Source organism: Orycteropus afer, unplaced genomic scaffold (assembly GCF_000298275.1).
Source record: "Orycteropus afer afer isolate SDZICR_OR568_19922 unplaced genomic scaffold, OryAfe1.0 scaffold00382, whole genome shotgun sequence".
Taxonomy (NCBI): Eukaryota; Metazoa; Chordata; class Mammalia; order Tubulidentata; family Orycteropodidae; genus Orycteropus; species Orycteropus afer.
The window spans coordinates 2,216,108-2,231,581 of NW_006921969.1; the positions used below are offsets into that span (position 1 = coordinate 2,216,108).

Below are 15,474 nucleotides of genomic sequence, written 5' to 3' on the forward strand. Positions count from 1 at the left end.
GCTATGGCATGGATGAGCCTTGAAAACATTATGCAGAATGAAATAAGTTAGACACACAAGGACAAATATTGTGTGTTCTACCTTATATGAAATAGCTAGAATAGGAATGTGCATACTGACAAAAGTTTATCACTGTTTACTGGGGGGAGGATGGAGTGGGAGTTAACTGCTTAAGGAATACTGAGTTTCTGTTTGAGGTGATTAAAAAAAAAATCAGGCATGGACAGTGGTGATGGGTGCACAACATGATGAATGCAATCAATGTCAAGCAATTGTACTTTAAAGATGGTTAAAATGGCAAATTTATCATTATAAATATTTTACCACAATATATAAAAGAAAAAGAAAGAAAAATAAAAAGAGGAAACAAGGGAGGGAGAACAGACAGAAGTAGCCACTGGACAACCACACATAAAGAACCAAATTCTCAGCTGTATTCTATGTCACATCAGGGTCAAATAAGAAATGCTAACTAAATTCTCACGTCCTCCCACCACCCAAGGAGTCATTATTTCCTCCCTTGGGAAAAGGGCTTTGAATCATCAAATACAAATGTACCAGAGGTTTCAGACAATCAAGAGAACCATGCTCTCTATTAGTGCTATGCTAAGAAAATTCAAGCTAAAACCTCATCTTATAAAGAGTCTTTGCATAATTAGAAACACATTTAAGAAAAGCTAAGAAGTGTGGGAAGTTGTCTAAGCAAATCTGAAATGCAGAAAAGTGCATCATTCTCTCCATGAGTAAAGCTTCTGTCTAGGCAAAATAGAGAGCAGAGACAAGAATTCAGATCACAGGAGAAGAGTTGGTGGGGCAATGCTATTGAGAGGGAAAGGAAAGGTCTGTTTGGTCTGACTTGTTCAGGTTGACTGTCCAAATCAATTCTACTAAAAAATAACTGGTCTACTTTCCATATTATTTTGCCTGGGTAGACATAGCCATAGAGAAAAACTTGGTCATTTTCTCTTGGATACTTGAAAAAAAATTATTTCTATTGGAAATTGTCAAAAATTATTTTACACAGATGTAGTGATAACCATAGTAGTTACAACTACTTTATAAAGTTATTTTTATAAAGTTATAAATTACAGCTTTGTAAAGGCAGCATTATAGTACCTCCCAAACCGGTTTTCTATATTCACTTTCCTTTCATTTTTTTTTTTTTTATCCAAACATAGAAATGTCTTTTTAGTAGAATCAGGTGTGTCATTAAAAACGACACATATGAAATTTTATATATCCATTTGAGGGATTCCAGCTCAATTTGATATCTTATAGTTATTTACTCATATCTATGTATGCTGTGGATACAGTGTTCCAAAGACGATTATAGTGTATACTAATCACTATAACTCTACAAATCAGAGGCTGAAATAAAATAGAGGCTCTTTCTGTAACAATACTATGTGCCCAAATTCCAGAGACAGACATTTTTACCAAAACAAAGTATTAAAATTCATCTATTAAAATGGAAACTCTTTACGTACTGGATGCTTCTGTAGATCCTGCACAGCCCTAGGGCCTGTTGGTACCCACGGGTCCCGGAGGTGGAAAACCAAGCCACAGTTACAGGTTGGGAAATACATCTGAGGAGAACAATGATGTCATTTCACTGGAAGCGGGTAAAATTGAGGAGTCACATTGACACTTACTTGCTTTATACAGCAACAAGGTTTTGTTTAACTTTCAAGGTTTAAATCTCAAGTCATACTTCTAATTCAAAATAGTAAGCATGTTGTGATGGTTAATTTTATGTGTCAAGTTGGTTATGGTTCCCAGTGGTTTGGCCAAATATTAGACTAGTTGCTGCTCCATAATGTAATCTAAAGCAATGCAATTTAACCCCTTTTTGTAATGTAATATAATGTAAAGAAATCAGTCAATAGGAGTCCTGGTAGAGCAAATGATTAAGTGCTCAGCTACTAACCAAAAGGTTAGTGGTTCGAACCCACCCAATGGTTCCCTGGAAGAAAGACTTGGTAATCTGTTTCCATAAGGATTATAGTCAAGACACATGTCACTATAAACTGGGTGGATTCAGATGAGTGCCTAAGGCATTTGACTGCTAACCAGAAGGCTGGCAGTTCAAACCCACTAGCTACTCCTTGGAAGGAAGATCAGGCAATCTACTTCCATAGTGATACTGCCTCAGAAACCCAAGGAGGGGTTGCTATGAGTCGGATCCAATTTGATGGCAGTGAGTTTGGTTTTTTTTGGTCACTGACCAAATTTTATAAAACATGAAACTATAAACTTGGTAGATGTATTTTTTCCATTTTGAAGAAATTGGAAACAGTTGAAGGGCATATGAAGTTAACTTTAGGTTTCCTAGCTGTCATCACAGAGGGTTTTCATTTATGAAGAACCATCCAGTGAGCCATAAAATAGGTTTTCTTAAGTTGGCAGGCTGAGACTCCTGTGGCATAAGTAAATTATTACCAGGGAGGAAATTAGGAATGAAAAGAAATAATATTCTTTTAGAATCCTCAAGAGCCAATAGGATCAAATGCCCTAGAAGATATTCTATTTCTTGAAAGAGGTGAAACTGTTGACTGTAGCTTTCCAATGTAAATTGTGTAAGCCACTACACAATTTATTTCCCAGGTGTTTGTGTGTCTATGAGGAAATCTCCATTTGAGTGAACACACACTGAGGCTTGTGCTACTGGTAACATGTTCTGCAAAACATGTGTTTTTCATGACTGTTTGAATTGAGAGGACTTGGTTCCTTAGCAATATGAATATTTTAGTTGATAATGAAAAGCATAGGTTGTTCTAGGCCATCTGTAGCAGAGTTTGAATATGCCTTTAATTTAGACCATGAGGAACTGCTGTACATGGAAATGATGTTGGGGTGGAAGTTAAAATTGACATTTCAATCATGGAAAGAGGGCTTGGTGGACTTGGTAAGGATCCACATACCTGTTTTAATTGCTTTTCTAGTTTTTCTTTCTCCATTTGACAAGCTTTTATCTGTGAACAAAACAAAGGCATTTGTTTATCAAATAAAGATTTCAAATACTTTCAGACTGATGCTACCCTTGCCCCAGTTGTCAGTGACCTACTAAGAAGCTCAAGATGTGAAGCACTGATAGCAGTAATGCAAAAATAAAACAAAACTAAAACAGCCACATGTTGTTTTTTCCAGACATGCAGTGAATCTATCTTCAAATTCCCAAATTAAGTTTCGAAAGTTGAATAGTTTTAAACTCTCATTTCAATTTGTTGAGGCTATTCTAATTCTCAGCTTTTGGTTGATATATTTGCATTTAGATTTAGATATAGAAAGAGCTTCCATTGCTTACAAATGAAATTGGAATTGGTCAGCCTGACATTCAAAGACTTCCACAATAAACTTTACAAGTTACATATGCACTTTCTCCAGGCCTGATACCCAGCTAAGTGATTTCCATGTAATAACTCATTGGATTCGCCCAACACTCCTATGAGATAATGTCCTTTAGCTTTACAGACAAGGATGCTGAAACATGGAAATGATGAGTAACTTGTTCAAGGTTATATTGCAAGGCTTTATGGATTCTTACTAAGTAAGGACCAACCTCATGTCCTCACCTTCCCTAGTTGTCCCTCATACCTGATATACCTAGAGAAAACAGGTTCTTCTTTGACTCTTTAGTTATGGTATCATGTCCTTACACCTCATGTTCCTCACCACTACAAGGCATGTCAAATGTTCCCTCCTATATAATGCCATTCCAGGTCCCACCCATCAGAATTATTGTCTCCTTCCTCATTCTTCCCTTTTATCATTGTATGTTTACTATATGACTTACTGTCTCCCCCACTACACTGTGAACCTTGAATAGAAAAGATCAGTCTTTCATGTCCTCATAGCACCTAACAGAATGCCTTGCAAAAAGAAAGCATCAAAATTAGATTACAGTGAACTGAAAGTAGTATGCCAATTATACAGTTAAATGAAACTGTTAAATGTTAAATGACTAAAGTTAAACCTTTAAAATGTTAAATGTTAAATGACTAAACTCATTCATTACATATCTGTGATACTTAATATCTGTGAGCCATGACCTGAGTGAGATGCATTTTTTTTCTTTTCCTGAACTCTGAAAACAACTTTATGAATCTATGAGATAGGTATCATTATATACATGTATTTACAGATTGGTATATGATAGATGTTAAGTATTTTTAGAAATATAGAGGCTCTAGGGTTATAAGGAATATTTTGGGGATCATGTAGTCCAGCTTTGTCATTTTATACATTCAAGAAAAACAAAACCCACTGCCATCAAGTCAATTCCAATTCATAGCAACCATCACTGGGTTTCCAAGGTGGTAAATCTTTACAGAAGTAGATTGCCCAGTCTGGCTTCCATGAAGTGGCTGGTGAGTTTGACCCAAAAACCTTCTGGTTAACAGTTTGATATCTTAGGCACTGTGCTACCAGAGCTCCTTCATTTTATAGATAGAGCATAAAAAAGTTGAATAACAAGGTTATCATCTAGAATATCAGAACAGGTACAAATATGGTATGTTGTTGTTGTGCCCATCTAGTCAGACATGACTCATAGTGACCCTTCCTTAGGTTTCTGAGTCAGTATCACTACGGAAGTAGATTGCCCCACCTTCCTTCTGAGGAGTGGCTGGTGGGTTTGAACAGCCAGCCTTCTGGTTAGCAGTCAAGTGCCTTAGTACTATGCTACTGAGAGGAAGGAGGAATTTAGGGTATATTTACATATACCCTAAATTCCTCCTTCGCCTCAGTCTCTGTCACTTCATCACACTGATTCTTCTATGAGTATCTTTGTTTTAAAAAAGTTCTCAGTAATAGTACGAATGTTGTTGCTGTTGTTATGTGCCGTCAAGTTGGACCCAACTTATAGCGACTCCTCCTTGGGTTTCTGAGGCAGTATCACTATGGAAGTAGATTGCCCTATCTTCCTTCCGTGGAGTGGCTGGTGAGTTTGAACTGCCAGCCTTCTGGTTAGCAGTTAAGTGCTTTAGGCACTACACTACCAGAGCTCCTTGATAGCATGAATAGTCTCTGATATGTAAGCAGCTAGTGGCAGAAGGATTTGAACCAAAAAATTCATTTTAAAGTCCATTCGGATCCAACTCATAGTGACCCCTCCTTGGGTTTCGTAGGCAGTATCACTATGGAAATAGATTGCCCAACCTTCCTTCCGAGGAGTGTCTGGTGGGTTTGAACCACCAGCCTTCTGGTTAGCAGTCAAATGCCTTAGGCACTACACCACTAGAGCTCCTATTTGGACTACAAATAATATTATTTTATTTGTACTCTGTCCTATAGGGTCACTAAGAGTCATAATCAATTTGATGTCAATGATTCTTCGTATTTTTTGTTCTGTTTTGTTTTAAACTCAAAACTCACTGCCGTGAAGTCGGCTCCAACTCATAGGGACCCCTCCTTGTGTTTCTGATGCAGTATCACTATGGAAGTAGATTGCCCAACCACCCTTCTGAGGAGTGGCTGGTGGGTTTGAACCACCAGCCTTCTGGTTAACAGTCAAATGCCTGAATACATTTATATCAAAAACTGAAAAATTATAGAGAAGATAGGAAAAAAAAAATCATACCTGGATTATAACTTTATTACTTAAGTAGATGAGTATGTGTTCCTGATTGAACTAAAATTCTGTAATTGCAACGATATTACTCATCCTAGACATTGATTTATTTCCAATTTGAATGTAATATGAAATTAAATAATTTATACAGTGACAATATTAAAAAATTAAGACAGCATTGTATAAGAAATAAAAGCTGAGAGGGTAATTTTTTCACCAAGGTTATAATCATACCATTTTCTCACTCATTGGTATGTTGTTGTTGTTATATGCCACTGAGTCGGACCCGACTCATAGCGACTCCTCCTTGGGTTTTCAAGGTAGTATCACTACGGAAGTAGATTGCCTCATCTTCCTTCCGAGGAGTGGCTGGTGGGTTTGTACCACCAGCTTTCTGGTTAGCAGTCAAGTGCCTTAGGCACTATGCTACCAGAGCTCCCACTCATTGGTAAATAGAGTAATTTTCATTAATTATTTTCATAGAATTATTTTGTTACACCACAATTTTATTCCATTTAATTCCTTAGAGGGAAATTTTTCCACTAAAGAGTTTTTCCATATTAAATTAGGAATTTCAAGTTGATCTTTGAAAAAATTGTCAGAGAAGCAATTCAATTTAATTTGCAATCTACTTCCTAATAGGAATAATAGGATAACTAATTCTTCTAAGACTAAGCATCTTGGAACTACAGATCAGCCACATTTCCCACAACACTTTCCTATTTATTGAAAAGCATTATATAATATTTCAAACAAAAAAAAATGTAGTTCATTTTAGTTTCTTAAGCCAAAATTGCATTAGCTACATTTTCCTTCATTAACATCAATAGTTATGTATCATGGCAATTTTCTAAGTTTACTTTTAATACAGTCTATTACACTTAATTTTAGAGTGCTTGCATTTAATATATTCTATTCCAACACATTAGTTATTATCATCTGGTTTCCTTGAGTGTGTTCCAGTTACATTAAATCTCTGAGTTCACTGAGTGAAATTCTTGATTTCAATAGACATATGCATGGCATTTAGAAATATGTGTGTTTTGGGAAGACAGGAACATTCCAACATAGCCTTTCAAAGAAAATAATAAGAATTTAGAAACCACTTCACTGTAATGGAATGTTTTGAGTTTGAATATGAGTTCCATGTAATTAAAATCCAATTCTACCAAGATAAATATCAAAAGAATTGGATTTTATAAAAGACCTTGGAATCTAATTTCTTGGGTAACTCCTTAACGTGCTTAAGTTAAAAGAAACCTCCAGTCATTTTCATCTTCTTACAACATTGTTTAAGAATGATTTCATCCCAGGTGCTGATTTCTCAAAAAATAAGTAGAATATCAATTAAAGGAAGCCAAAAGTCTTTTTTTTTTTTTTTTTTTTAATGAAAAAATAAAAAAAAAAAAAAAAAGCACATGTGTTGGCAAAGATTATTTTGTTTTGACTTATACCTGAGAATTCAGCTTGTTTAACTGAGACTGAGACGTTTGATTCATTTGCTGCAGCTCTTCTTTCTCTTGGTTGAGTCTTTCTCGGTCTGATCGCTCCTTTTTGAAGTCTTCTTCATATATTTGCACCTAGGAGATAGCAGCTTGTGGTTACTGTTACTTTTCTTTTCTCTTAAGCCATTGTTAAATGATTTCAGAAGAGATGGTATCTAAGTCTTTCCAATTTGAAGCATTCTATTCTTTTCATAAATATTGATTCATGGTGGGACTCCATGCTAATACATACAAGTTTGATTTTTATTTTTCACTTGGTTTCGAGTAGCAGTTCTCAACATTTTCCTCCTTGAGCATGTTTCAGAAACTCAGAAGTAAAGTAATCATGTGCATATTTTGAAACTACAGTTCCTCTTACCCATTAAACTGCTGCATAGCCCCCTATTGTGATGAAGCCTCTGCCTAGTGTTAAGTGTCACTGTTTTGGAGCAAGTCCTTCATCCACAATATAAAATTCTGCTGTACGAAGACAGCTTGCAGTTCTAAAAGGTCATTTACTAACAGTAGCTTTAAAATGAAACCATTGGATAGTAACATGCTAGAGTTTCCAAATATGAATTATGAGTTGAGCACAAAATAGAAGCCAAAGGCTGATGTACGGGGGAAAACAAAGCTTTGTTATTAACAGCGTTGTCTTTTATGAGAAATTGTGGGAGTGTGTAATATATAAAAAAAGAAAATACGGTAATATTTTAGTGGAACATTTCTTTAGAGGTACTCTAAATATTCCTGAGAAGTCATCAAACTAAAATGGAAAGCAAGATTGATGATTCTTCCTGTGTTTAATTGGCATAATATAAACTAATGGCTTGGAGAATAGTCAGATAAGCTATGAAAACAAATTAAACTTAGAGAATAAGTTTTCTATGAAGCAAATGCCTTCCTCTAAGACAGTAGATAACTACTTACATTGAAACCCAGAAGCTACATTTTTGTCTACTAACACAAAAGTAGGAGCTCTTGTAGTGTAGTGCCTAAGGCACTTGACTTCTAACCAGAAGGCTGGCAGTTCAAACCCACCAGCCACTCCTCGGAAGGCAGGTTAGGCAATCTACTTCCATAGTGATACAGCCTTGGAAACCCAAGGAGGGGTCACTATGAGTCGGGTCCGACTCGACGACACACAACAACAACAACACAAAAGTACACTGCACTTTCACTACTGTTATAGGGAGCCCTGGTGGCTTAGTGCCTAAAGCATTTGGTAACCAGAAGCTGGTGGTTCAAACCCACCAGCCACTCCTGGGAAGGAAGGTTGGGCAATCTACTTCTGTAGCCATACCACCTTGGAAACCCAAGGAGGGATCTCCATGAGTCTGATCCAACTTGACGACAGTGAGTTTGGTTTTGGTTTTTATCACTGTTATGGATTGAATTGTGTCACCCAAAATATGTGTTGGATTTCTAACCTCTATACCAGTGGATGGGAGCTCTGGTGGCGTAGTGCCGAAGGCATTTGACTGCTAACCAGAAGGCTCGTGGTTCAAACCCACTAGCCACTCCTCAGAAGGCAGGTGAGGCAATCTACTTCCATAAAGATTTACCACCTCAGAAACCCAGTGGGGTCACTATGATTTGGATCAGACTCAATGGCAGTGAAGTTTTTTTTTTTTTTTTTTTTGGTTTTATACCTGTGGATAAGGAGCTCTGGTGGCACAGTTGTGGATACAATCCAATTTGGGAATAGAAATATTTTTGTTATGTCAATGAGACCATATCAGTAGGAAGTATTTTAAACGAATCACTTTTCAGATATAAAAGAGGAAATTAGGGGAAGATAGAAGACACGCCACATGAAGATTGTCAAGGAACCAAGGAACAGAAGCTGAAAAGAAACAAGGACCTTTTCCCAATGCTGACTGTGATGGTTATGTTTGTGTGTCAACATGGCTAGGCCTGGTTGAGTGGCTGGGCAGCTGGTGGTAGTATTCCCCATGATGAGACTGGCAATCAACTCCATAGTGGGATCTACCACAAGCAGCTGGGTAGCTGCCTTTGGGTATGTGGTCTGCTTCCCATATAGAAGCAGGAGCTTTGGGAATGGTCTCTAGCTTATGGCATGCTTGGACCCTGCATGTAGCCATGTCATTGCTCAGCAGCCTACTATGCTCTGCCGACCTTGGGACTAACAATGCACTTAAGTTAATGGCCTGCCGTGTGGTTTGGTTAACATCGGGACTGTGCCTTTTTCCTTCTCAACCTTGGGGCTTCTCAGCCTCAGCAGCCAGCAGCTGTCTGAGTGAAGAAAAGCCTCTAGCTCCAGTGGGCTGGGAGCAGGAGGCAGAGCTGGACCTCAAGGTTAAGGGGCTTTCCTCCAGCCCCTAGAGCCTGGCACTTTGAACTTGGACTTAAAGCCTCCAAATTGTGAGAGAATAAACTCCTGTTTGTTAAGGCTATCTCATTTGTGGTATATTTCTAGTTAGAGTGGCACTAGGTAACCAGGACACTGACCAAGAAAGATAACCTCCTTCGAGAGCCAGTGCCCTGAATTTAGATTTGTAGCCACCTTAACTGTGAGAATATCAATTTTTGTTCATTAGTGCCACCCCCATACAGTATTTCTGTTATAGAAGCATTAAGAAACCAAGACAACCATCAAGAATGTAACAAAACTTAACATTCATCAACTTTAAATTATCATAGAACAAAATGCAATAGGCAAGAGAGAAAGAAATGAATCATTTTTATATAGATTTAGATGCAGATATACATGTTTTATTTTTAAGGTTTTATTCCAAGAATCAGTACAAGGAAACTACACCTAGTTAAGTTGACACTTTGGTTGAACAATGAGGTTCCATTCCAGACACAGTTAAACTAATGCTCTGTAAACAATTTCCAGAGGGATTTTAAGTGGGACAAAACCCATACAATCAGAACTGAGCACTCTTTATCAAACATAATTCTGATGGCTAATGTCACCACTTTAGTCAGGTAGGGGCCAACAATAGCTTAGTTTCTTTGTAAATTTAAATCCTTTAGTGTTTCACTTGGCAATTAGTTACTTGTGGGAGTGTGATTAGAAATGTGCACAGTTAAAATGTGTATGCAGAAATTAGCAATAGAGCCGGACAAAACTAAGGAGCTAGATTCTAGTCTACTCTCAGGGGATTATGAAAAAAAGAACACCTGTCACTGTCTGTATCAAATATGAGCTAAACCATTACTATAGACTCCATGTGTAAGAGTGACTCTCTCACATGTGGTGTGCATTACATGAGAGCACCAAAGATGATTCAAGTGTCTGAACATAAGTGGTATTTTTTAACATCCTGACTAGCACCAACAGTGCTTCAGTGGTTTACAATTTGGCCAAGCTTTAAAATTCTGAATACTTCATGGTTTTATTTTTAAACTATATACATAATTTGGAATGTAATTAAGCAGATTATTCAGACTTTTTTCACTCACTGCCATTGAGTTGATTCTGACTCATAGTGATGCTTTGTGTCAGACAGAGCAGAACTGCCCCAGATAGTTCCCAATGCTGTAAATCTTTACAGAAGCAGAATGTTGCATCTTTCTCCTGACAAGTGGCTGGTAAATTCAAACTACTGACCTTTAGGCTAGCATCTGAGCACTTAACTATTGAGTAATCAGGTCTCCTCAGGTTATTCAGTTAGGGTTGGCAAAAATAGAAAACCCAACTTTGCTATCACGTGTTCTCAATTATTTAGACCTATTTACAAACAGGCTACTTCCTATAAAGTAATTGCAATAAATAACAAAAATAAGAACAAAATTACTCAATGCTTCCATATATTGCATTAAGAATTCTTGTAATTTATATGCACTTGGAGCAAATCAGCCAACACATCATACCCAAAAACATCAGAACAATATTTTCCAGCCTTTGTTCCAGGAGACCATCACTTTCACCTCTAACATAAGGGATGCTTCAGGGATTGGGATTCCTGTATGTATGCAGTATTGATCAGTATTACAATGTACTGTTCCAGCCCTTTTCCTACATTAGTTTATTTAACCTCTCACAGTAAAAAGATAGATGATATGCATGGGTGACCTCTTATCTAAAGGAACTGCAGCTAAGCTGGCTGATGAAAATTTGGAACCAATTCTACTCTGTAACACATAGGTCACCATGAATTTTTGTTTGACGTAGTGCCTAAGACATTTGACTGCTAACCAGAAGGCTGGTGGTTCAAACCCACCAGCTACTCCTCGGAAGGAAGGTTGGGCAATCCTACTTCCGTAGTGATACTGCCTCGGAAACCCAAGGAGGGGTCGCTATGAGTCGGGGCCGACTCCACGGCAAATAACAACAACAACAATTGCTGCTGATACATGCAGAAATTGTAGAGAATGTCTTCATTTCTCTTGTTGCCCACTTGGCAGCAGTGAGTGAGTAGTGTGAAAGGGGAGGCCGTTGTGCATCAATAAATTGGTAGGTAGTGCCATCCATGTGTGGGGATAGCTGAGTAGACCTGGATCTGCATTGCAGAGTATTCCTTTTATAATCACCCTCATTGTTCAAAGGCCCAGAGTTCAGCAGCAGCTGAAGAATCAAAGCCCCTCTGCTAGGGCACCCACCATTCTTTTAGAAGGTCCAGAGTTTGAGTTAGTATTTTCAAAATAAATCTCATCTACCTGAAAATTTCTAGACCTAATGCTCTAGTAGAATCTCTAACTAATGAAAAGTTAATTAGTATACCCTTCTTTTAATTACGTTATCTTGGGGAAGCCATCTAACCCAGGTGAACCTCAATTGCTTTTTTTGTACAATGTGGAAGTTGGACTTGCTGATCTATTTTTCTATCAAGCTTTAAAATTAGGTAAATCTAATTGACATAAAGGTAAGAACCTTTGACAGGTGTTGAAGAGGCAGACATTAACACATGTTCAAAGAAGCATGAACAATGGGACCTATGTTTTCCGTATGATCATGTCACTTCCAACTTTTTACCTGATGTTTGAGAACTTCCATTTGTATCCTCATTTCCTCATGGCTGCACTTCATTTCTGACTTCTCCAAAAAGTCCTCAGGAAACGAAGAACACTCAATCTTCAAGGCATCCTGAAGAGCCTATGGTATAAGATAAACACACTGTTGATCTAAGACTTACTACATTATATGCACTGCTCTGTAAACGTTACAATCACTGTTTCAAATGTACCAGCAAGGTAGAATGATCTTTAATGCTGATTCAAATAACTAGCTAGTAATTTTTTTTTGTGATTTTCTATCATATATATTCTTTTGTCATAATCTCTGCCTTTTCTTCATAAGGATGCTTAAGTTATTCAAACTCCATTGTTAAATAGGAGGGCTTTGATGTTGGCTCACATTCCCCACCCCCAAAGGAAAACATATTTAAAGCCTCTCTCCAGATTCTTTGCTTCAATCACATGTACACCCTATCAATGATCCTCAAACTGTAGTGAGCATCACAATCACCTAGAGAGCTAGTAAACATGCCCATTCCATGGCACTATCCCGAGAGGTTCTGAATCAGTGTGGCTGGAGCAGGGCCTGAGAATCTGAATTTCTAAGAAGCTGATGCTGCTGGTGCCAGGTAACATTTTGTATCATCTTCTGCTATCTAATCATACCATTCCACTATTAGAAAAGAGGGGAAGCAATAGAAATGTGAACCTATGCAAATTCACTATCTGTTAGATTTGTTTACTTCTCCTCTGCCCTTTCTTCCTTCAGCATCCCATTCTTTAGACTAACTATAGTCATTTTATTCACCATTAAAGCATCCATTACAGAGTGCTGGCTTGCCATTAGAAGCTCTGGTGGTGTAGTGCCTAAGGCATTTGACTGCTAACCAGAAGGTTGGTGGTTCAAACCCACCAGCCACTCTGCAGAAGGAAGATTTCCATAAATATATACCGCCTTGGAAACCCAAAGGGGGCTGCTATGAGTCACAGTCAACTTTATGGCCGTGAGTTTGTTGTTTTGATTTGGTTTGCTGTTGATCAAAATGTTAGTGGTTTGAACCTACCCAGAGGTTTTGCAGGAGAAAGACCCGGAGATCTGCGCCTGAAAGATTACAGCCCAGAAAACTCTATGGGGCAGTTCTACTCTATCACATGGGTTGCTGTGAGTCAAAAATCCACTTGATGGCAGCTTACAACAACAACAACAACAAAATGCGGGGTGGAAAGAGTTCATGCTTTACTGACATAGAGTACAACTTGGTGATTTCACCATAGGCTGAGAGGTAAAGGAAATAAAACACTCAGGTTCACCGAGAAGAGTATCATCCTTAGTCCTTTGTCCACGATGCTTCTGCATATACTATACTTTGTCAGAACATGCCAACAACATTGCCTGTATTCTAAGACCACTTCTTCATGATGAATTCAATAAAATGGCTTTCAGAAATTGTGACTGAAAACACCTCATCGTATTGTGGTCTCAGAGTCCATGGTATGATTACTTATTCATTATCAAATGAAAAGATTCATGTTCAAAGATTTAGGTAGAACTAATTTGATCATTAAATATTTCTTTAGTAGATTCGATATAGTCCTTTGTAGCACTACTTGTAACTCATTCTCCTACATTACTGTGCAACATGGTCATAAAGATAGAAAAAGAAAAGCAAAATTACGGTAGCGAGTTTGTGTGAGTGGAATGGGAGTTTCCTAATAGAATGTCTTATAATTTATGGTCTATCTAACCTGATATTAATATCATTTTTCAGGAAGTTGTAAGAAAAGTAACACTTTTGTTCTCCCTTTCCAGGAAGAATTTAGAGAAACATCAAAAGTTGGTTGATCCTTTGTTAGAATTTGTTGTTAACCTACATAGTTCTAGGAAGTGTCTTAATAGCTATAGTCCCCCCCGCCAGGTGTGTTAATTGTAATAAGAAGAATCTAGGGTAGAGTGAGCCAAAGAATAAAGACAATCAAATATACTGGTTCCTCCACCTATAAACAGACTATTTTTGTGAGTCTTGTTACATTTGAATTTCCTGGTTCACCTTTCATGTTATTCAGGCTTCTAGAAATTTTGCAAATGAGTTATAAATAGAAGGTGAGTCTGATGGACATTCACTCCATTTTGGGGTTTTCCTAGTTCCTTGAACAAACACCTGTAACATATTCTATAATACTTACTTGCTATCAACACACATATACTAAACAGATCTATCCCTCTCACAATGATGAGATTGTCAGAGAAATCAGTTTTGCCCATGGGTGGCACTAGCTGACTAACCTCAGGTAATTTCTCACTTTGGTTAAACATCTGGCTTCTCTTCAACAACTTGATGAAAATAATGCCCTTGGGTACTTTCTTTAAAGCAAATAAAAAGTTAACTTGAGTATACATAGAAAGATTCAGTTGCATGAACTTCAGAAAACCATATGTTAATTACTAAACTGACATGTTACACATTTCCAGACTGAATGGGTCAGCAAGCAGTAAGCTTGTGCAAGCAGGGTGGGCCCCAAATTCCTTGCTGTGAAATAATGTTATGCACAACCAGCCACTCAAATGAACACTGTGGTACACTTCTAGCTATGTATAGATTAAAAAAGAATAATAAAATACACAGTGTAAAACAGAAGAATTACATTTCTCACATTTCACTAAGAACTAATATATGTGCTAGATGAGAAAAAAGTCCATAACTGATCATCTTCCATGTATATTTTTAAATGACAATTTAAGGTACAGATGCGAGAAATGAATTCTTTCTGGCCTTAACTCTCTTTTTATTTTTTCCTCACTACCCATAAACTATGTATTACGTCTGTTAAAGCATGAATCTCAGGTCCCAAACTGGGTACTGAATACATTATGTAGTAGCTTATTATATTAATTTATTCTATTATTTTCTCATCCATCTATTCATTCATTCCACATATATTTAAGTACTTACTGTAAGTAAGGCCCTACTCTACACACCTGGGGTGAAGCAGTGAACAAAACAGAAAAAAAAACCATCATGACTGTTGCCTTTATGGGACTCTTTCTCCATAAAATAAATAGATATTGAATTGTATTTTATTACGCATTATTATAAAGATGTGTAAGTAAACTACTGCATATTAAAACCATTTCTTCCAACTTAAAATTTCATTTTTCTGTACTTATTTCAAAGAAATTAAAATGTTTTCAGAGACCCCTAAAATTATTGTGGGCCCTAGTCCCTGCAATCCTACTTCCGTAGTGATACTGCCTCGGAATCCCAAGGAGGGGTCGCTATGAGTCGGGTTTGACTCGATGACACATAACAACAACAACAACAGTCCCTGCAAGTTGGAATTGACTTAATGGCAACTAACAAGGACAACAAAAAGCATTGTGCTTACTACGCCTAAAGGAGAAGTCAGAACTGCAAAAATCCTACCCCATGGAGCTTACAATCAAGACTGGGAGATGGAAAAGAAAACAAGATAAATAAATGGAAGACATGAAGCATA

The 15,474-nt window shown here is 37.4% G+C and overlaps 1 protein-coding gene across 1 annotated transcript in view; it reads right to left on the bottom strand.

Moving 5' to 3' along the window:
- Positions 1 to 1,463: 1,463 nt before the first annotated feature.
- The window catches only part of TNIP3 (TNFAIP3 interacting protein 3), a 168,519-nt gene continuing 154,508 nt past the window's right edge, over positions 1,464 to 15,474 (bottom strand). The window contains exons 9-12 of the mRNA XM_007953269.2: positions 11,999 to 12,118; positions 7,024 to 7,149; positions 2,922 to 2,972; positions 1,464 to 1,586 (exon numbers count right to left, since the gene is read on the bottom strand). Of these exons, the coding sequence (XP_007951460.2) occupies positions 1,464 to 1,586; positions 2,922 to 2,972; positions 7,024 to 7,149; positions 11,999 to 12,118 (420 nt within the window). The remainder of the gene's footprint in view (positions 1,587 to 2,921; positions 2,973 to 7,023; positions 7,150 to 11,998; positions 12,119 to 15,474) is intronic.